Genomic DNA, 15,402 nt, shown 5'->3' with positions numbered 1-15,402 from the left:
TGCAGACGAATCAGTAATGTGCATGGAATGAAAAGTACCTGATAATATCAGGAATCACAGAATATCTTGGGTCGGAAGGGATTTTGAGAATCATCTAATTCTAGACCCCTTCTTACAGACAGGGACACCCTCCACCCATACAATACAATTAGAAATTCTGATACTGCTGAGAATCTGAATGTCCAAGTAGCCCTTTTCAATCCATTTCTTTCCAGCTGCTTCTTTTCCCAACAGAAAAAAAGCTGCTGGGGGAAAAAGTAACTTTGTTTCCCAGCCTCTCAAGGCTCAAAAGGTTCCATACCTTTAAAGGCTCTACATACCCTGTGGTTTTAGGGATTACCCTGTAATTAACTGGGATTCTTCAGCCAGTCAGGGTGAAGGATACAGTCTGTATGTTCTTGAGCTTTGGCTACAGCCTTGTGCATAGCTGTGTCTAAGGACAGGCAGTTTCAAAAAGGAGGCAGTGATATAAATGATCCAGTCAAGCTTTCTGCATTTTTTTAAACATAAAGCAAATAGGGTATGGTAGGCAGTTGGGTGGGGTTTTTTTTATTTGTGATTTTTTTTTTAATTTTGTTTGGGGTTTTTGTTTGTTGGGTTTTCTGGGTTTTTTAAATACCAATATCAGCAGCTGAATTAGACACAATATTCAAAGTAACTCCAGGATCTTTGGAGCAGAGGAAAGTTCAGAAATGTGGCTGTGGAAGTGTGTTACTGTGGACAGTTGTTATTGTTTCCACTTCTTGTGTGCTCTCTGAGATTTACCAGTCATGGTCTCAGGGGATTGATAACAAGTGGGCTGTTGGTTGCCCTTATGAAGTGCAAGGAGTTTGGCTTCTCTCATTCACAGCTTTGTTAATATTATTCTCAACTTCCTTTATGTTTTCTAGTAGTATAGGTATCTCTGTTTCTTTATAAAACAATGTATATTTTGGAGGCCTCGGTTCTATGTATTGTATTTAAAAGCCCAAAACAAAGCTTTGGCATGCTTTTTCAACCAACTGTTTAGACTGAATTGGATATTTATCATAATTTCATGGGTTTTTTTCTTGTAGGCCTTGCAGGAGAAGTTGTGGAATGTGGCAGCTCCCCTGTACCTGAAACAGAATGCATTGGCATCTGCTGCAGCAAAACAGGTGAGGGTGGAAGCAGCTGAGCCTGCACAGAGGCCAGTCCTTGGGTAGGAGTCTTTCACTGGCCATGGAACAATTAGACACTTCTGACCTTCCACTGCTGTAGTCTGTCCAAGTAAATCTTAGTTCCCCAAACTGGGGTCATTTCTCTTCTCTGCAAAAGATGAGTGGTGAGAGAGGGAAGTTCATCACCACTGTAAAAAGGCAAATATCCCACTCATCTTCCAGAAAAGTAAGAAAGAAGATCCAGAAAACTGTGGGCTGCTTGTCCTTGCCTCTTTCCTGGGGAAGGCTATACACCAAATACTTTTAAAAGCTGTTCCTAAACAAGATCAACAAAGCTACTTGGAACAGCCAAAATGCATTTCTCAAGAACAAATTACAGCTGACCACCATCACTGGTGGGGACTGGTGCTGGGAACAAGGGGAGGGCAGTGGAAGTTACAAAGCTTGGATATACTCTCCCATCATTTATTTTTCATCAGACTTGCAGGATTGTAGCTGAATAAATAGATAAGGGTCCTGCAAATTGAAGGGCCAGTTGATATGCTGGGGGGCATGGCTGCTGGTCTGGACAGACTGGGGAACTGGGATGATGGGAACCTCATCATGTTCAGTACATTGAATATGAGGCATTGCAGGAGGCCAACTGCACCTGGCATGACTTGGTTTGGGAAATGATCCAGCTCTAGAGAGATGCAGTCTGGAGGGCTGTATTATGTGTTGCCTCCCCAGTAGAAGGAAGTTGCTGACAAACTGGGACAAATTCAGCAGAGGGTCACCAATGTGGTCAGGGGCTGGAGCACATTACCTGCAAGGAAAGGCTGAGAGAGCTGGAGTTGTCCAGCCTGGAGAAGAGCAGGCTTCAGGATGGATTTACTTGTGTCTAGCAGTGTCTCATTAGAGGATATAAATGAGACGGTGCCAGACTACTCCGGACAATTGGCAAATGATGAGAAATTTTAATCAGCTATAAAGGGAGAATTTCGTGCAAGGATGGTTAAATACTGTTGCCCAGAGACATGAGAGGAATCTCTGTCATTGGAAGTGTTCACAATTTGATGTGGCTCTGAGTTACTGGATCTAATGAGACCTGCCCTGGGCAGGGAATCAGGCTAGATGACCTCCTAATCCCATCCAATCTGAGTTATTCCGCTTCTGGGATGTATAAATGATCAGATCCTGGAAAAACTGAAGCTAAGCCCTAAGAAAAGGTAAACAAGCAAGCTATTCAATAGTCTGGTAACAAATCTAGGGTAAAAGTATGTTCATGCATCTGTTGGGAAACTCTGCTGATATTTTGAGTCTTCAGGTAATTAAGGTGTAAGAGACAGGTACTGCTGTGCATCAAAGCCTTCTCTGCTGTTGATCAGTAGAAACAAAAGCCATCCAGCTTTTGAAATCTTCTCTGATTGAAATGTTTGTCTTGGGTGCCCTCTTGAGTAGCATGTGAACCCCCTGGAAAGTGTTTCCTGTGGTGATGGTGAATGTAAATCAATTGCTATCAATGCAAGGTGAGGGACTCTTCCCTGTTAAATAACTTGAAAGTTCTTGGCATCTGCACAGTCATACCAAACTCAGCTGTATTAATTTGAGCACTTCCTCTTGCTTTATGTGTTCCTCAGCATGAGATAAAAATACCAGAATCTGGTGATTACAGTTGTACCGTGGCTTAACAGTCTGATGTGTTTTGTTTTTTTTTTTTTTTTTAATATCCCTGTGGTGTCTGTGTGGCAGATCCTGGAAGAAACTTACAAAATGGAGTTCATGTACAGCGGAGTGGAAAGTAGACAGGTGGTCATTATTCACCACATGAGACTGCAGGCAAAGGCCTTGCAGCTGATAGTGACTGCCCGCACCACCAGAGGGTAAGGATGACCTGGTCTGAGGATCTTCTTAGGGTTACCTCTAAGATTGCTGTCCTTAAGCTGTGTTTGAAAAACCAGCAAGGATATGTTAGACACATAACAGGGCAGCATGCCAATAACCATTTGCTAGAGTAATTAAGAACAAAGAACCTTCTTTTGCTTTTGATACATCTGTAGGGACACAATCCTGAATTAGATGACAAAACTATTGGGAAGATGAGTTTTGGGGGTTGAGTTCTCTCATTTATTAACATATAAATAGGTTAAAAACACTGTACAGCTGATATTTTGGACCTGTTTAAATGAGGAAAAGTCATGTATCAAACATGTTTGCATCATCAAGAATTCGTTGCTGAGTTTTTAGCATTAGGAAAGTATTGCCCTCCTGACTGATCCGCAACTGCTGTGTGTGACACAGACAGAAACTGCTCCTCTGCAGGCTTAGGTACACGAGAAGCTCTGAGTGGTTTGTTTTGGCTGCTGAAGTTAAAAAGTGACATGGTTGTAGAATGAGAACTTCAGCTGGTGGAATTAGAGCAAATTAGTTACTGTCCTAGTTTATTTCTGTTTCAGGTTTGTTGCCCTCAATTTATTGTGTTACCATAGAGGTCCATAATATATTTGCCATTTAACCTTTTGCTTTAGGTGGAAAATGAGTGTTTTCTAACAGTGGCTTTGGGAACTTAATTAGTGCCTTATGGAAATGAATTTTTTTTTTTGTGAGAGAGGGATGTAGATAAGTGAGGAACACTTTTGTGGCTCAAAAACTGTAAGATCTTCCTGTTTTTAGGAGGTTTAATTTAGGGATTCCAAACCACCTAACGTGTATAGCATAGAGGTATTTTTCTTTCTTTAAAAGTAAACCAATGAATGTTATTTTCATTGCAGAGTGGAACCTCTTTTTGGAATGTGTGAAAAATTCCACCAAGAAGTGGATTCATTTCAGAGGTGACAAACTCTATTGCTTCTTCACTTTGTTAGAAAGTCCCACCATTATTGTCATCAGGGGATACTCACTTTGTTTTTCATCTCTTCACATATCCCTTCCCTGCTGTCCTACATTGGGAATTGTCAAGGGATAGTAATAAAGCAAGAAGAACCTTTGTAGTTAAAAGTCCTTAACATCAGGATACTATGGTGGTACTTCAGAAACATATGCTCTGAATTAATTTTTTATAGAATAACTGTTTTTTTTTTCTATTTATATGGGTTTATCTACTTGTGTATGCTGTTTTGATAAATACTTAATTTTTTTTTGTTGCTATTCTGTCTCCTGGAGTCCTGAAAGTGTTTTGAGCTTTCAAAGATGAATAAAAAGCAGATTACCCTTGTAGACCCTGTCTACTGCTTTCCCCACCTCTTAGTAGTCACCTTTTACTTCCAGGGAGAATAGATGTACTAAGTGACAATTTACATGATCAGATTGATTCTGTAGGTGGTCTTTAAGGTCCCTTCCAACCCAAACCATTCTATGGTTCTGATTTTGTGAAATAGTGATGAGTTCTGATGATCCTGAGACTCGGTGCAAGGAAGATACACAGGAAATGAATGGTTCTATTCTCCAGCTGCAGCTGGGCATTAGGGTAGGGCAGATTTGGTCCTGTTTTCTTATCAGTTAACTAGCCACAGGTGCCAAGCTTATAATAAATGTGCATTTAGTCAGAATTAGAAATAAAATTCTGCTCAGCCATCGAAGGACATCTGTATCTCTGGACTGGCTATCCAATTCCCCGCTGAGTCATAAAATCATAGAATCACAGAATCATAGAATGGTTTAGGTTGGAAGGGACCTTAAAGACTGTCTTGTTCCAACTGCTGTGCCATGGACAGGGGCACCTTCCACTATACTAGAGCTCCATCCAGCCTGGTCTCGAAAATTTCCAGGGATGGGACATCCACAGCTTCTCTGGGCAACCTGTGCCAGTTCCTCACCACCCTCACAGTGAAGAATCTCCTCCTAACATTGGATTTAAATCTTCCCTCTTGTAGTTTAAAACCACTCCCATCTGTCCTGTCATGATCTGCCTGTGTAAAGTCTTCTTTATAAGCCCACTCTGAGTACTGAAAGTTCGCAATGAGGTCTCCTTGGAGCCATCTCACTTCCAGGCTGAACACTCCCAACTCTCTCAGCCTGTCTTCATGACAGAGGTGCTCCAGCCCTCTGAGCATCTTCATGACCTCCTCTGTCCATCTTACACTGGAAACTCCAGAATTGGGCACAGTACTCCCGATGGGATGTCATGAGGGCAAAGAAAGGGGGGAGAATACCCTTCTTTGACCTGCTGCCCACACCACATAGCCCCTGATGGGTGTCAGTTTGAGCCCAAGTAATCTCTTATGTATGAGACACATCAGAAGAGAAAAGTAGGTATCTAATTCTGTCATTATAACTAAGTATAAGGATTAAGTAGCTTGACTGAAAATAACAATACTGTAGAAAAAGTTGAAAAATTTATTTGATTTTTAATCTATTCTTGACACAGATGTTTCATTTCTGAGCTCCCACATATGCAAGGCAGTTTTGTAGATAAATTGTTGGACTTAATGCCCAGACTTGTGACGTCCAAGCCTTCAGAAGTGGTCAAGATTCTTCAGACAACACTGCGGCAAAGTACCTTCCTCCACCTTCCTCTTCCAGAGCAGGTTGGTTTAACAGAGAATTAAAATGCAATATCCTTGTGGACTGTCTCAGCATCTGACTACTTTCTAATATACCAGGGTGTTGGTCAGACACAAATGTTATTTATTTCTTCTTTGTCTTCTTATCTAGCATCCTCAGGACTACTGCTAAAATCATGGAAGACTCAGTAATTCCTGGCAATATGAAAAGAAAAGAAATCCAATGTTTATGCACATCTGTGTTTGGAACAGTAGTAATTACATTTTTTTCCCCCCTTCTTCTTTTCCCACCTCATTATTTTATCAATCATTTTGTCCCTAACAGCTCCATAAAGCCACTGCAAATATCATTGAGCCTACTGGTGAATCTGATAATCCTCTGAGGTTCACATCAGGATTGGTTGTGGCACTGGATGTTGATGCGACTCTGGAACATGTGCAGGATCCCCAAGGAACTGTTAAAGTTCAAGTAAGAAGTAATTTGACATAAATGCAAATAAGATTATGTCTTGGGTGGAGTTTCTTTAAGGATGTCAATACTTTTAGATTACTTTATTAATAACAATGCTGGATTTCTGTGTTTTGACCACTCATGCAGAACCTGGTTTGTCTGTAGTGCGCTGAGAGTTGACTTGGGTGCAGTTCTGAGAGTTTGCTTTGAGCACTTGGGTGTCACTCTGTGCTTCCACGTGCACTGTGCCCATTATGGACATAAGCACCAATAAATGCTGGTGAGCTTCCAGCTAGTCTAGTGGGAGGAGGAACAACAAAAGCTGTTCCAAGTGGCACAAAAATACACAGGCTCTTGCCTCCCTGTATTTCCAGGTTTTCTTCCTGCTGCTGAATTACTAGTTTTAGATGCTGCTGAGGAGGTAGGAGTGGTATGATCCAAGTAAAATATGCAGCATCACTGCCTAACAAAGAAACAAAAACCTCAGCTACACTGCAGGGAAAGAAGCTGATGTCTGTGCTGTGGGTTTGAATTGCAGCATGTGGCTGTTATATCCAGGGCAGCTGAACTCCTGGCTCCAAGCTAAAGCCTGCTTGTCTTGCCTTTCTAACTCAAACAAATAACAGCCAAGTAATGCACTGTTCTACTGTGCAGATCCCCAATGCAGTTTTCATTCCTTTGTTATTTGCTTTCTTTTTTTCTCTTTTTTTTTTTTTTTTTGGTTCCCCTCTAGGTGTTGTATCCAGATGGACAAGCACAGCTAATCCACCCTAAACCAGCTGACTTTCGAAATCCTGGCCCTGGGAGGCACAGGCTGATAACTCAGGTCTACCTCTCACACACAGCCTGGACAGGTAATGTTAATGATACACATTATGTAGCTGTGAGGCTGCACTTTCATTAGATACAAGTTACATGCCCACCATCTGGAGGGCTCTGAGGATCCTGAAATCTGCAGCTGTGGTTGGTTCTGCCCTTGGTGTTGATCAGGCCTTCTAGCAGTTACAGCTCCCTGTTTACGAGGCACTGTTGCTCTATAAGGAAATAGAGGGGTTGCTGTCTTGGGAGACCCCTGGGAGCCTTCACATGAAAGCTGTGTTTGAGGTGAGGTCACCCAATCGTGTGCAGAGCAAAGTCAGCTCTTGGAGCCAGGTAAAGGCAAGGGATCACAGTAAACTGACTCCTTGTAAGTCATTGTTTTGGGTCTCACAGGTATCTGAGGATGGCAGAGAACAGTACAGCAGTGCAATTTCATCGCTGATTCAACTTTCACCCTCTTAATGCCTTAAACCCCCTCCCCTTAGCTCTGAATAATGATATGACTCCAACATTTTCTTTCAGTCTCAGCTGCTGTTCACACTTCCCCATGGAAGCACTTCAGTAATTGGCTTGTGGACTTCAAACAACAAAAGCCGAGTGTATTTCATTCACAGTTCTATTTGTCCTGTTTTCTTTTAATCCCTTCATCTTTATTCAAATGTGGAGGTTGCCTCTGAGAGGTTTTTTCTCTGAGCAATTATTCATTGGATGTGCTGATTTTCTTTTTAACCAACAGAATTTTGTTTATTGCTGTGTTCCTTCACGTACCCTTTTTATATATAGTACTTCCATGGTGTACTCACTCATCCTGCTATCTTTATTTTGTTTTGGAGAAGAAAACATGGCACTGTTTCTAGAACTGGAAGTATCTGGGTTTAAGGGTTGATCCTATTACTTCACCAGAGGGAGCTGAAGTCCTTATTTCTACTTTTTGCAGTGTTCATTAGAAGGGCATTTTAACCATGGCTCTGAGGGATTCTGTTCTGGTGTGTCCTTTAGGCATAATTTTAATCATTAATTTTGACATCAGCACTTGGGCATATAAAACAGGGGGAAGACACTGAGCTGGGAGGGGCTCAGGAAACAGGGTCAGAATTCAAAGTGGAGAAATTGCCTTAATTCAGGACAATGAATTAAAGGCCAGTAGAAAGGGTGTGCTTGTGAAAGACAATGCACAGGTGAAAAGCACTGATTAACTGCCAGGGATAGAGCAGAAGTGAAAGAGGTGACTGCAGGCTGCAAGTACGAGTTGGTGGAGTGATGAAAAGGTGAGCTCAGGGAGGTGTTGGCTGAAGCATGGAATAACTGTGCAAAGAAGTTTGTCTGTCTGGTGCCAGTGATGTCTCAGCTGGAGACCCCCTGCTGTTCTGGGCATGGCATCTTAAAATCCTGTGGGTTTCAGCAGGTTTCATTAATGTGGTCCTGTTATGGGTTATCCTGGCACACAGTTAAGTCCCACACACCACCTGGTGCTCAGTCCCCAGTGGGACAGGTAGAAGATCAGAAGGGCAATATGAGAAAACTCATGGGTATTACACTGCGCAGCAATAGCTACAACATCCCAGTGTTATCAACACTATTTTGGTCACAAATCCAAAACAAGGCATCATGTGAGCTACTATGAAGGAAAATTAACTTTTATCCCAGCCCGAGCCAGTATAGTCCATAAAGAAAACAAATCTGGTTTTTAGTCTAGAAAGGAGAATTCTGTGGGTTATGTAAATCCAGCAGTAAGTCCAGGGTAATACTATGTACACTGAAACCTCAGTTCTGTTATGACCACTGTGAGAAGAATAAAGTGAAATAATCCTATGCACAGTACTAGGAGCCTTGCTCTGCCCAGCTGCATAGTTGGTGAAAGAGAGGCAGAGGCTGTCTGGCATGCAAAAACCTCCAGCGAAAGAGAATCTTCAAGTAATCTCCTATACCACAAATCTTACCAGATGTCACCTGTATTGATCCTGACATAAATACATTGAGCAGGGCTTGCTAGTTCTGTGGGGGTTTTAATGAATGTTATTTCATTGGAGTTGCTTTCCAACAGTTATTTTTTGGAAGTTGCAGGTTAGTGGCAAGATTTTTAAGTGATAACAAAGAGTAAGGGGGACAGACCTAGAACAATCCTTTGTTCTGCTGTGCTGAATGTAATGCCCAAGACTTGTTTTCAGACACTTGACTGGATTCTGTTCACTGCAGAACAGCTCAGTACATACCCAGCATACATGAAATTAAAATTCATTTGATGTTGATTGTTCACTGTTCATTGATTGTGCAATGACAGTCATGTTTGGATTGTTCTATTTTTTTCTTCACAGAGCCATGTCAGATTGAAGTGCGATTGCTGCTGGCTTACAATTCCAACAGGAGCAAAGCATCTACCAGAACTCCTAAATCTACCTGGAGTGAGAGCTTGGAGGCTCTCCCACCCTCTGAAAATGGCATAGAGGGCACCATCCCCTTCAGCAAACCTGTCAAGGTGTATATAATGCCCAAACCTGCCAGGCGGTGAAGGCCGGCACTGAAAAACCCATTTATGGGGTTGTTTGGTTACATGAAAACAAGATGCTGTGTCCAAGATAGCAAACCAAGCCAGAACAGCCTTTACATGCATAAAAGGAGTCAGATGTCAAAATAAAGCTGCTGAAGAACAGTTGGTCTCTTAAAGCAGCAGGCAAATACAGGAGTAGTTGCAGCTAGTTAGGAGAGAAAAATGCAGGTTTTTCTATATTGACTCAGCAGAAACAGGACAGTTCTCAATCAGCATTCCAGTAGTAATTTCCCTGGGCTGTACCTTCAGTCTTTCTCCACGGCCTCTAGGTTTTCAGCTATGTATTTACTATGTAAATGCTTGGGCACATAAATCAATGTTATTTTTACAATACTCTGCAGTGAAGCTGGAGAAGTTCAGCATTTTGTGGGGGGTTGTTGGTTTGTTTCTGGGGTTTTTTGGGTTTAGTTGTTTTGATGGGTTTCTTTTAATGTCTAAAACTTGCATTTGTGCACTGGTACCTAATTTCTTAACAGAAAAAAATAATATTCTAAAAAGTACTATTGTTCTTATATGGGAACAGCACCTGGGTAGGAAGTTTCCATTTGCTGTTCTGCACCTTCTACAGCTGTACTGAAGCTGGTCCAGCTCTGGGGAGGGCACAGGTTGTTCATGGTACAGGGGCAGGAGGAACTTGTTTGTGCAGAACTTCAGTCAGCAGGACATGGAGTTTAACTGAGCTACAGTAACAAAGCAGTTTGTCTCCTGTTGCACCTTTGTACTGCTTGAGGTACAATGTGATTAAGTACCAGTTGGAAAATTCCTAACCACTGAGTTTTACAGGACCTGTTTCTGTGTGATGATTGTGGCCTGAACCAGTCTTAGTGGGATGTGAAAATCTGTGATTTCCAGTTCAGCAGCACTTTGGCACTCAAAGTCTTTCTTGTCAGTCCAAGTAGCCGAACACACTGCTCAGCAGGAATTGGGCAGCTTGTCAGTGTTCCCCTCTGGAGGTGAGCTGGGAGTACAGAGAGACAAGAATTTAGTTAAAACATGATCCATCTGGCATTCCTATTGGGAAGTGTGTCTGTGCATTGTGTCTGTGTGCCAGGCTTAGTGGACTGAGCTGGCTCCTATGATTTGTAGCAATCCTTGGGTAGGATCTTTTAGGAGGACCTAAGGTGTGAAACATTCTAGTGCAGCAGCCAAATATTGCCTGTGTTCATGAATCAGTTGGGGTTTTTTTTTTCTTTTTAAAAAGAGGTATATTTTTAGCAATTAAACAAAACAGTGAAGAAATACTTTCCAGTTGTATTTAGTGTAAATAACCCCTTACATGCTTTCCTGCAATAAAATTGGAAAACTCATGCTATTCTGTTTCTTTTTTACAATATGAGTGAATGTGGATGTCTGCATAGTCCTTGGCTAATAAGATTACTGCATGCTTTTGTGATTTTAATTTTTTAGCACTGGTAAGTTGTAGCCCAGAGGCTCATAACCATGAAACTTGCTGTTGCTTTAGGTATTCTTGAATTAAATTTACTTTCTTAGTGCTTCTGCTCTTACAAACTCTTTTTTGGTGTATCAGCTTTAGAGCACTGCTTTTAAAATCTCTTGCCCTCTGACAACTGAGTTGTTATCGTCTGACTTGTCTTTGACATCCTCAGTTCAGTCCCCAGCAGACAGGGTTGATGTATCTCTCATTAGGATGCTGTGTCTGGGCAGATATTTGACAAGTTGAGTGAGCTCATTACAGACTTTTTCCTTTTTCTTTCCCTCGTTTTTGCACTTCACCAGTATTTCGTGTAGTTTGTCATGTCAGTAATGTTTCTAATTTAGATGGTGTCCATAGGCTCCAAACCATAATGGATGCTGTGGTAGGCACAGCAGATATTCCAGTATCAAAATTTTGGCATCTTTCTCTCTTTTGCTATGTACTGGATTAAATTTCTACTATGTTGTTGCCCTCATGCTGTCCTTGACCCCCTTCCATAGAATATACCAGGCAAAGAGTGAGTGCCTTCTGTATTGCGCCAAGAATGAAATACTGCAGTGGAAAAGTTATTCCATCTGTAATTTCAAGATGCCTAAAACAAGCTGAAAATGTAAAGCTGCTGTGAACATTTCTAGTCTGCTAATGAGAGCATTCTGTACATGGCTTCTCTTCTGTAGATTTTTCTCCGATTCCTGTTTTGGATCATGGAAGAAATCACAGCTTCTCCTTCAGTTTCACCTGTGCAAGCAGATGACTAATTTCATCATCTAATCTAAACCTTCACTCTTTCAGGTTAAAGCCCACCCCCCCCCCCCCCCCCCCCTTGTCCTATCACTTCATGCCCTTGTCAAAAGTCCTTTTTCAGCTCTCTTGTAGGCCCTTCAGGTACTGGAATGAGCTCTGAGGTTTCCCCAGAGCTGTCTCTTCTCCAGGCTGAACAGCACCAACTCTCTCAGCCTGTTTCCACAGCAGAGGTGCTCCAGCCCTTTCATCATTTTCATGGTCTCCTCTGGACTTATTCCACATGTTGACATCCTTGTGTTGAGGGCCCCAGAGCTAGATGCAGCACTACAGGTGGGGTCTCACCAGAGCGGAGCAGAGGGGGAGAATCCCCTCCCTTGGGCTTCTGCCCAGGTGCAGCCTGGAAAGGCAGCTGAGTCCTTTGGGCTGCCAGGACACATTGTTGAGTCATATTGAGCTGCTCACCCACCAACACCCCCAAGGTGTTGCCCCTCTGGGCTGCTCTCAATCCATTCTCAATCCAGCACTGCCCATTTCACACAGTCTTCCAACATATGGTGAATTGAAAAATAAATCTGTGTAAAAAGCAAGGGTTATTGTAGTTGTTGAAATCCAGATGTTGACTTTTTCTTCCCATCTCCAAGTTTGAGACATTAAGGTTTTTATGCTCTCAAAAATACCAGAGATCATGCTCTTTGTGCTGTTTCAGAGGCATTCATGCTATTCACCCGTTGTCCTTCAATTCTCGATAATGGTTGGGCTTCTGCACTGCACTAGCTTATAAGATGATTGATCTCAGACTGAAAAGAAAAACAAAGGCCTCTAGTCACACACAAAGATAATTTGCATCTTTCATCGCTGTTGAAGGGGGAGCAGAGGACTTCAGATGACAGTCACCCAAATATGTGAAGTTTCTGTTCTCTCTGATGGTTCCAAGCATAGGAGCAGTGTGCCAATACAGCTGCAGCCACAGGGAGACTGAACAATCTACAACGGAAGGGCAAATAATTTGCTAAGAACCAACGATGTTCAAACACCTCACCTCTGCATTCTTCCTCCTAGTTAGATGGAAGCAAGGAGAATGCTGACCTCAGGTGATAGAAGGGTAGTTTAGGGGTTTGAAAATGTGTTGTCCTATTTACCAGTTACCTCCTGGATTTAATTTATATAAGGCATCTGTATGTGGGAAACCCAGCTTTTAGTGGAAAATTCATATCCAGATAGCTGAAGTCCACCAAAATTCGTTAGGCAAATTTGGAAGTAAATAATTCAATTACTGAGTCAAGAGCTCATAAAACAATCCATAACTGTATTGGGAACAAAGTCCAAGCTTATGAGACATTAACTCAGACCTGGTGTCCATTTTACCTTATTTTAAAAAGGACCAAAAAAAAACCCCAAATGGGTAGGGACACTCACGCAAGAAGTACAAAGCAAGTTCTTGGGAAGATAAAGAAACAGGGCACGCATTTAAATCAGGACTACATGACATCACTGAATAATTTACGTTGGAAAAGACTTCTAAGACCATGTAGTCCAACCATAAACCCAGCACTACCCCACCCACACTAAGCCATGGCCCCAGGTTCCATATCCACACGCCTTTTGAACACTGCCAGGGATGATGACTCCACCACTTCCCTGGGTAGGCTGTTCCAAAACCTGGCAACACTTTTGGGAAAGAGATTTTTTTTCCTAATATCCAATCTAAACCTCTTCTAGTGCAACTTGAGGCTGTTTCCTCTTGTCCTGTCACTTGTTACTGACACCTCACTGGCTATGATCTCCTTTCAGGCAGTTGTAGAGAGCGATAAGGTCCCTGCCCAGCCTCCTTTTCTTCAGGCTGAACACACCCAGCTCCCTCAGGCTGCTTCTCATCAGGCTTGCACTCTCCACCATCCTGTACTGGTCATCGTCTTGGGTTCAAGCCCACAGAGATGGATTTTCCTCTGGAATCCTGTCTTGCTTGTCTAAGTTATAATCACTTTTTTCATCTTATTTCACTGGCATCTTCCATTTTATTCCTAGTAACAGGCACTGGGAATGCAGAAAAGGCTCCCTTTTACTTTACAGTTTTTTAATGCGGTATCAGTGGGACTTCAAAATATGAAGTTTTAAGGCTTGTGGATGCCAGGCTTTGCACAAATGCTGCCCAATGTCCCTTAAAAATGCTAGTCATGTTGCATTTGGTGTCTGTGAGCCTTTTATGGCCTGTTTCTCCCGGCTGCCAGCTCACACATGCTGCTTCACAAAGATAAAGGCTGGGGACTGACCCACTAGTCGGCAGAGCAGCTGGGGTGGAATCTTCCTGGCTCCCAGCCCAGCCGCAGCTCGGCTTTAATTTCAGCGTCAGGGTGGGAGTTCACTGCTTACTGGGAGATCGTTTTCCTGGTGGGAGGCAGAGCAGTGGTGTATGTGAGAAATCCTGCCTTATAAAAGTGCATTCCCATGATTTGGGCTATGAGCCCGTAATTTTAACAAATTATTTATGACTCTAGCTGAAAGCAGCAATTTAACAAAGATACCAGTTTGAGCTCTGCTGGAATTTTTTGACGAATCAATCCCAGCTGCTTCCACCATCTAGCAAAGCAATTTCAGGCACCAAGAAGGAAATTGGGCTTTCAGTGACTGGAGCAGCCCAAGTGGAACAGATGCTGTTGTGGGAACTGACAGTGCTGACTCAAGAAGCAGTGACGAGAGCAGCAAGAGAAGACATGGATGGAAAAGACTTGCAGCACATAATCTCCTTGTTGACACCAAAATTTTGTACTGGCTGTGGTGAAACTTAGCAGTTTACCTTTAAAAAAAGAAATCCATTTCTTTGCACACTGCAGCCCCCTGTTTTGGAAGTGGAATCTTCTGCATCCTACCAGTTGCCAAATGAAGGGAGGCTGCAGCACAAAGCTGGGTAGGGTCCACCTCAGCCACCTGGCAGTGCAAAATGGGCTCTGCTCCCTGCATGCTTTTTTGGGAGGACAGATCATGTGGCAGCAGCAGTGTGAGGAGCCCACAGTATTTGTCTCAATGCAGGACCTGAGCTAGGCAGTTTTGGTGAATGTGGTATCACCGTTAATGTGCCCCATTAATGTGAAAGTATGTTTTAAAAAAAAATAGAAGTAAAAAACAGACCTGGAGGAGAAAGATAAGGTGTTTGCTCAACCTCTCCTAACAGTGCAATGCACGTGGTTCCATTTTTTTAAGTACTGCAGTGTCGTCTCAGCCAAAGCCTTTTCCCATTTGAGGCTGCCTTCAGGCCCAGAAGCTCATAAAATAACACAAATACATGACCACGATGACGAGAGTCAAACCACCTTCACTATCAGATAACATTTAGTACAAGAAGTCACCTTACTCTGAGGGCTGGTAGGAACTTGTTCTGCTGGCATTTCCTGGGGATGACCACAGTCTTCTGGGTCAGTAATTCACCTTCTCCTTCACACCAGGCAAGTTATGCAGAAAAATGTCACAGCAGCTACAATGAGCATTATACCAGCTGCTGCATCAGACAACACAGATGCAGCTGGAAAGGCAGTTCCTGCTGGGTTATGTAATATTTTGCCTCAAATGTAGCTACACTAAAAGAAAACATTGCTGCAATTAGGAGACTGCAAGATAAAACTTTCAAGTACTCATTTTCCCTTTGCTTTTACACCACTTAGTATTTTATCAGATAAAATGTTCTAAATGATTACTAGAGTAAATAGCAGAAAAAGAACACAGTATTTTGTGCATCTTCGAAAAGTTATTGTGCTGTCCTATCAATCTAAGCCTTTCTACTACTGCTTGAA

The 15,402-nt window shown here is 42.5% G+C and overlaps 1 protein-coding gene across 2 annotated transcripts in view; it reads left to right on the top strand.

Moving 5' to 3' along the window:
* Positions 1-10,748, top strand: part of INTS4 (integrator complex subunit 4) — a 32,885-nt gene extending 22,137 nt beyond the window's left edge. For both annotated transcript variants that reach the window (XM_062487483.1, XM_062487481.1), the window contains exons 17-23: positions 1,056-1,136; positions 2,871-3,001; positions 3,890-3,949; positions 5,485-5,644; positions 5,946-6,089; positions 6,805-6,925; positions 9,206-10,748. In XM_062487483.1, coding sequence (XP_062343467.1) covers positions 1,056-1,136; positions 2,871-3,001; positions 3,890-3,949; positions 5,485-5,644; positions 5,946-6,089; positions 6,805-6,925; positions 9,206-9,399 — 891 coding nt within the window. In that variant the 3' untranslated portion in view covers positions 9,400-10,748. The remainder of the gene's footprint in view (positions 1-1,055; positions 1,137-2,870; positions 3,002-3,889; positions 3,950-5,484; positions 5,645-5,945; positions 6,090-6,804; positions 6,926-9,205) is intronic.
* Positions 10,749-15,402: the final 4,654 nt, after the last annotated feature.

This window comes from Cinclus cinclus, chromosome 2 (genome assembly GCF_963662255.1).
Source record: "Cinclus cinclus chromosome 2, bCinCin1.1, whole genome shotgun sequence".
Classification (NCBI taxonomy): domain Eukaryota; kingdom Metazoa; phylum Chordata; class Aves; order Passeriformes; family Cinclidae; genus Cinclus; species Cinclus cinclus.
The sequence above is the reverse complement of the archived record's forward strand: the minus strand, read 5'-3'. Positions and strand labels throughout refer to the sequence as shown.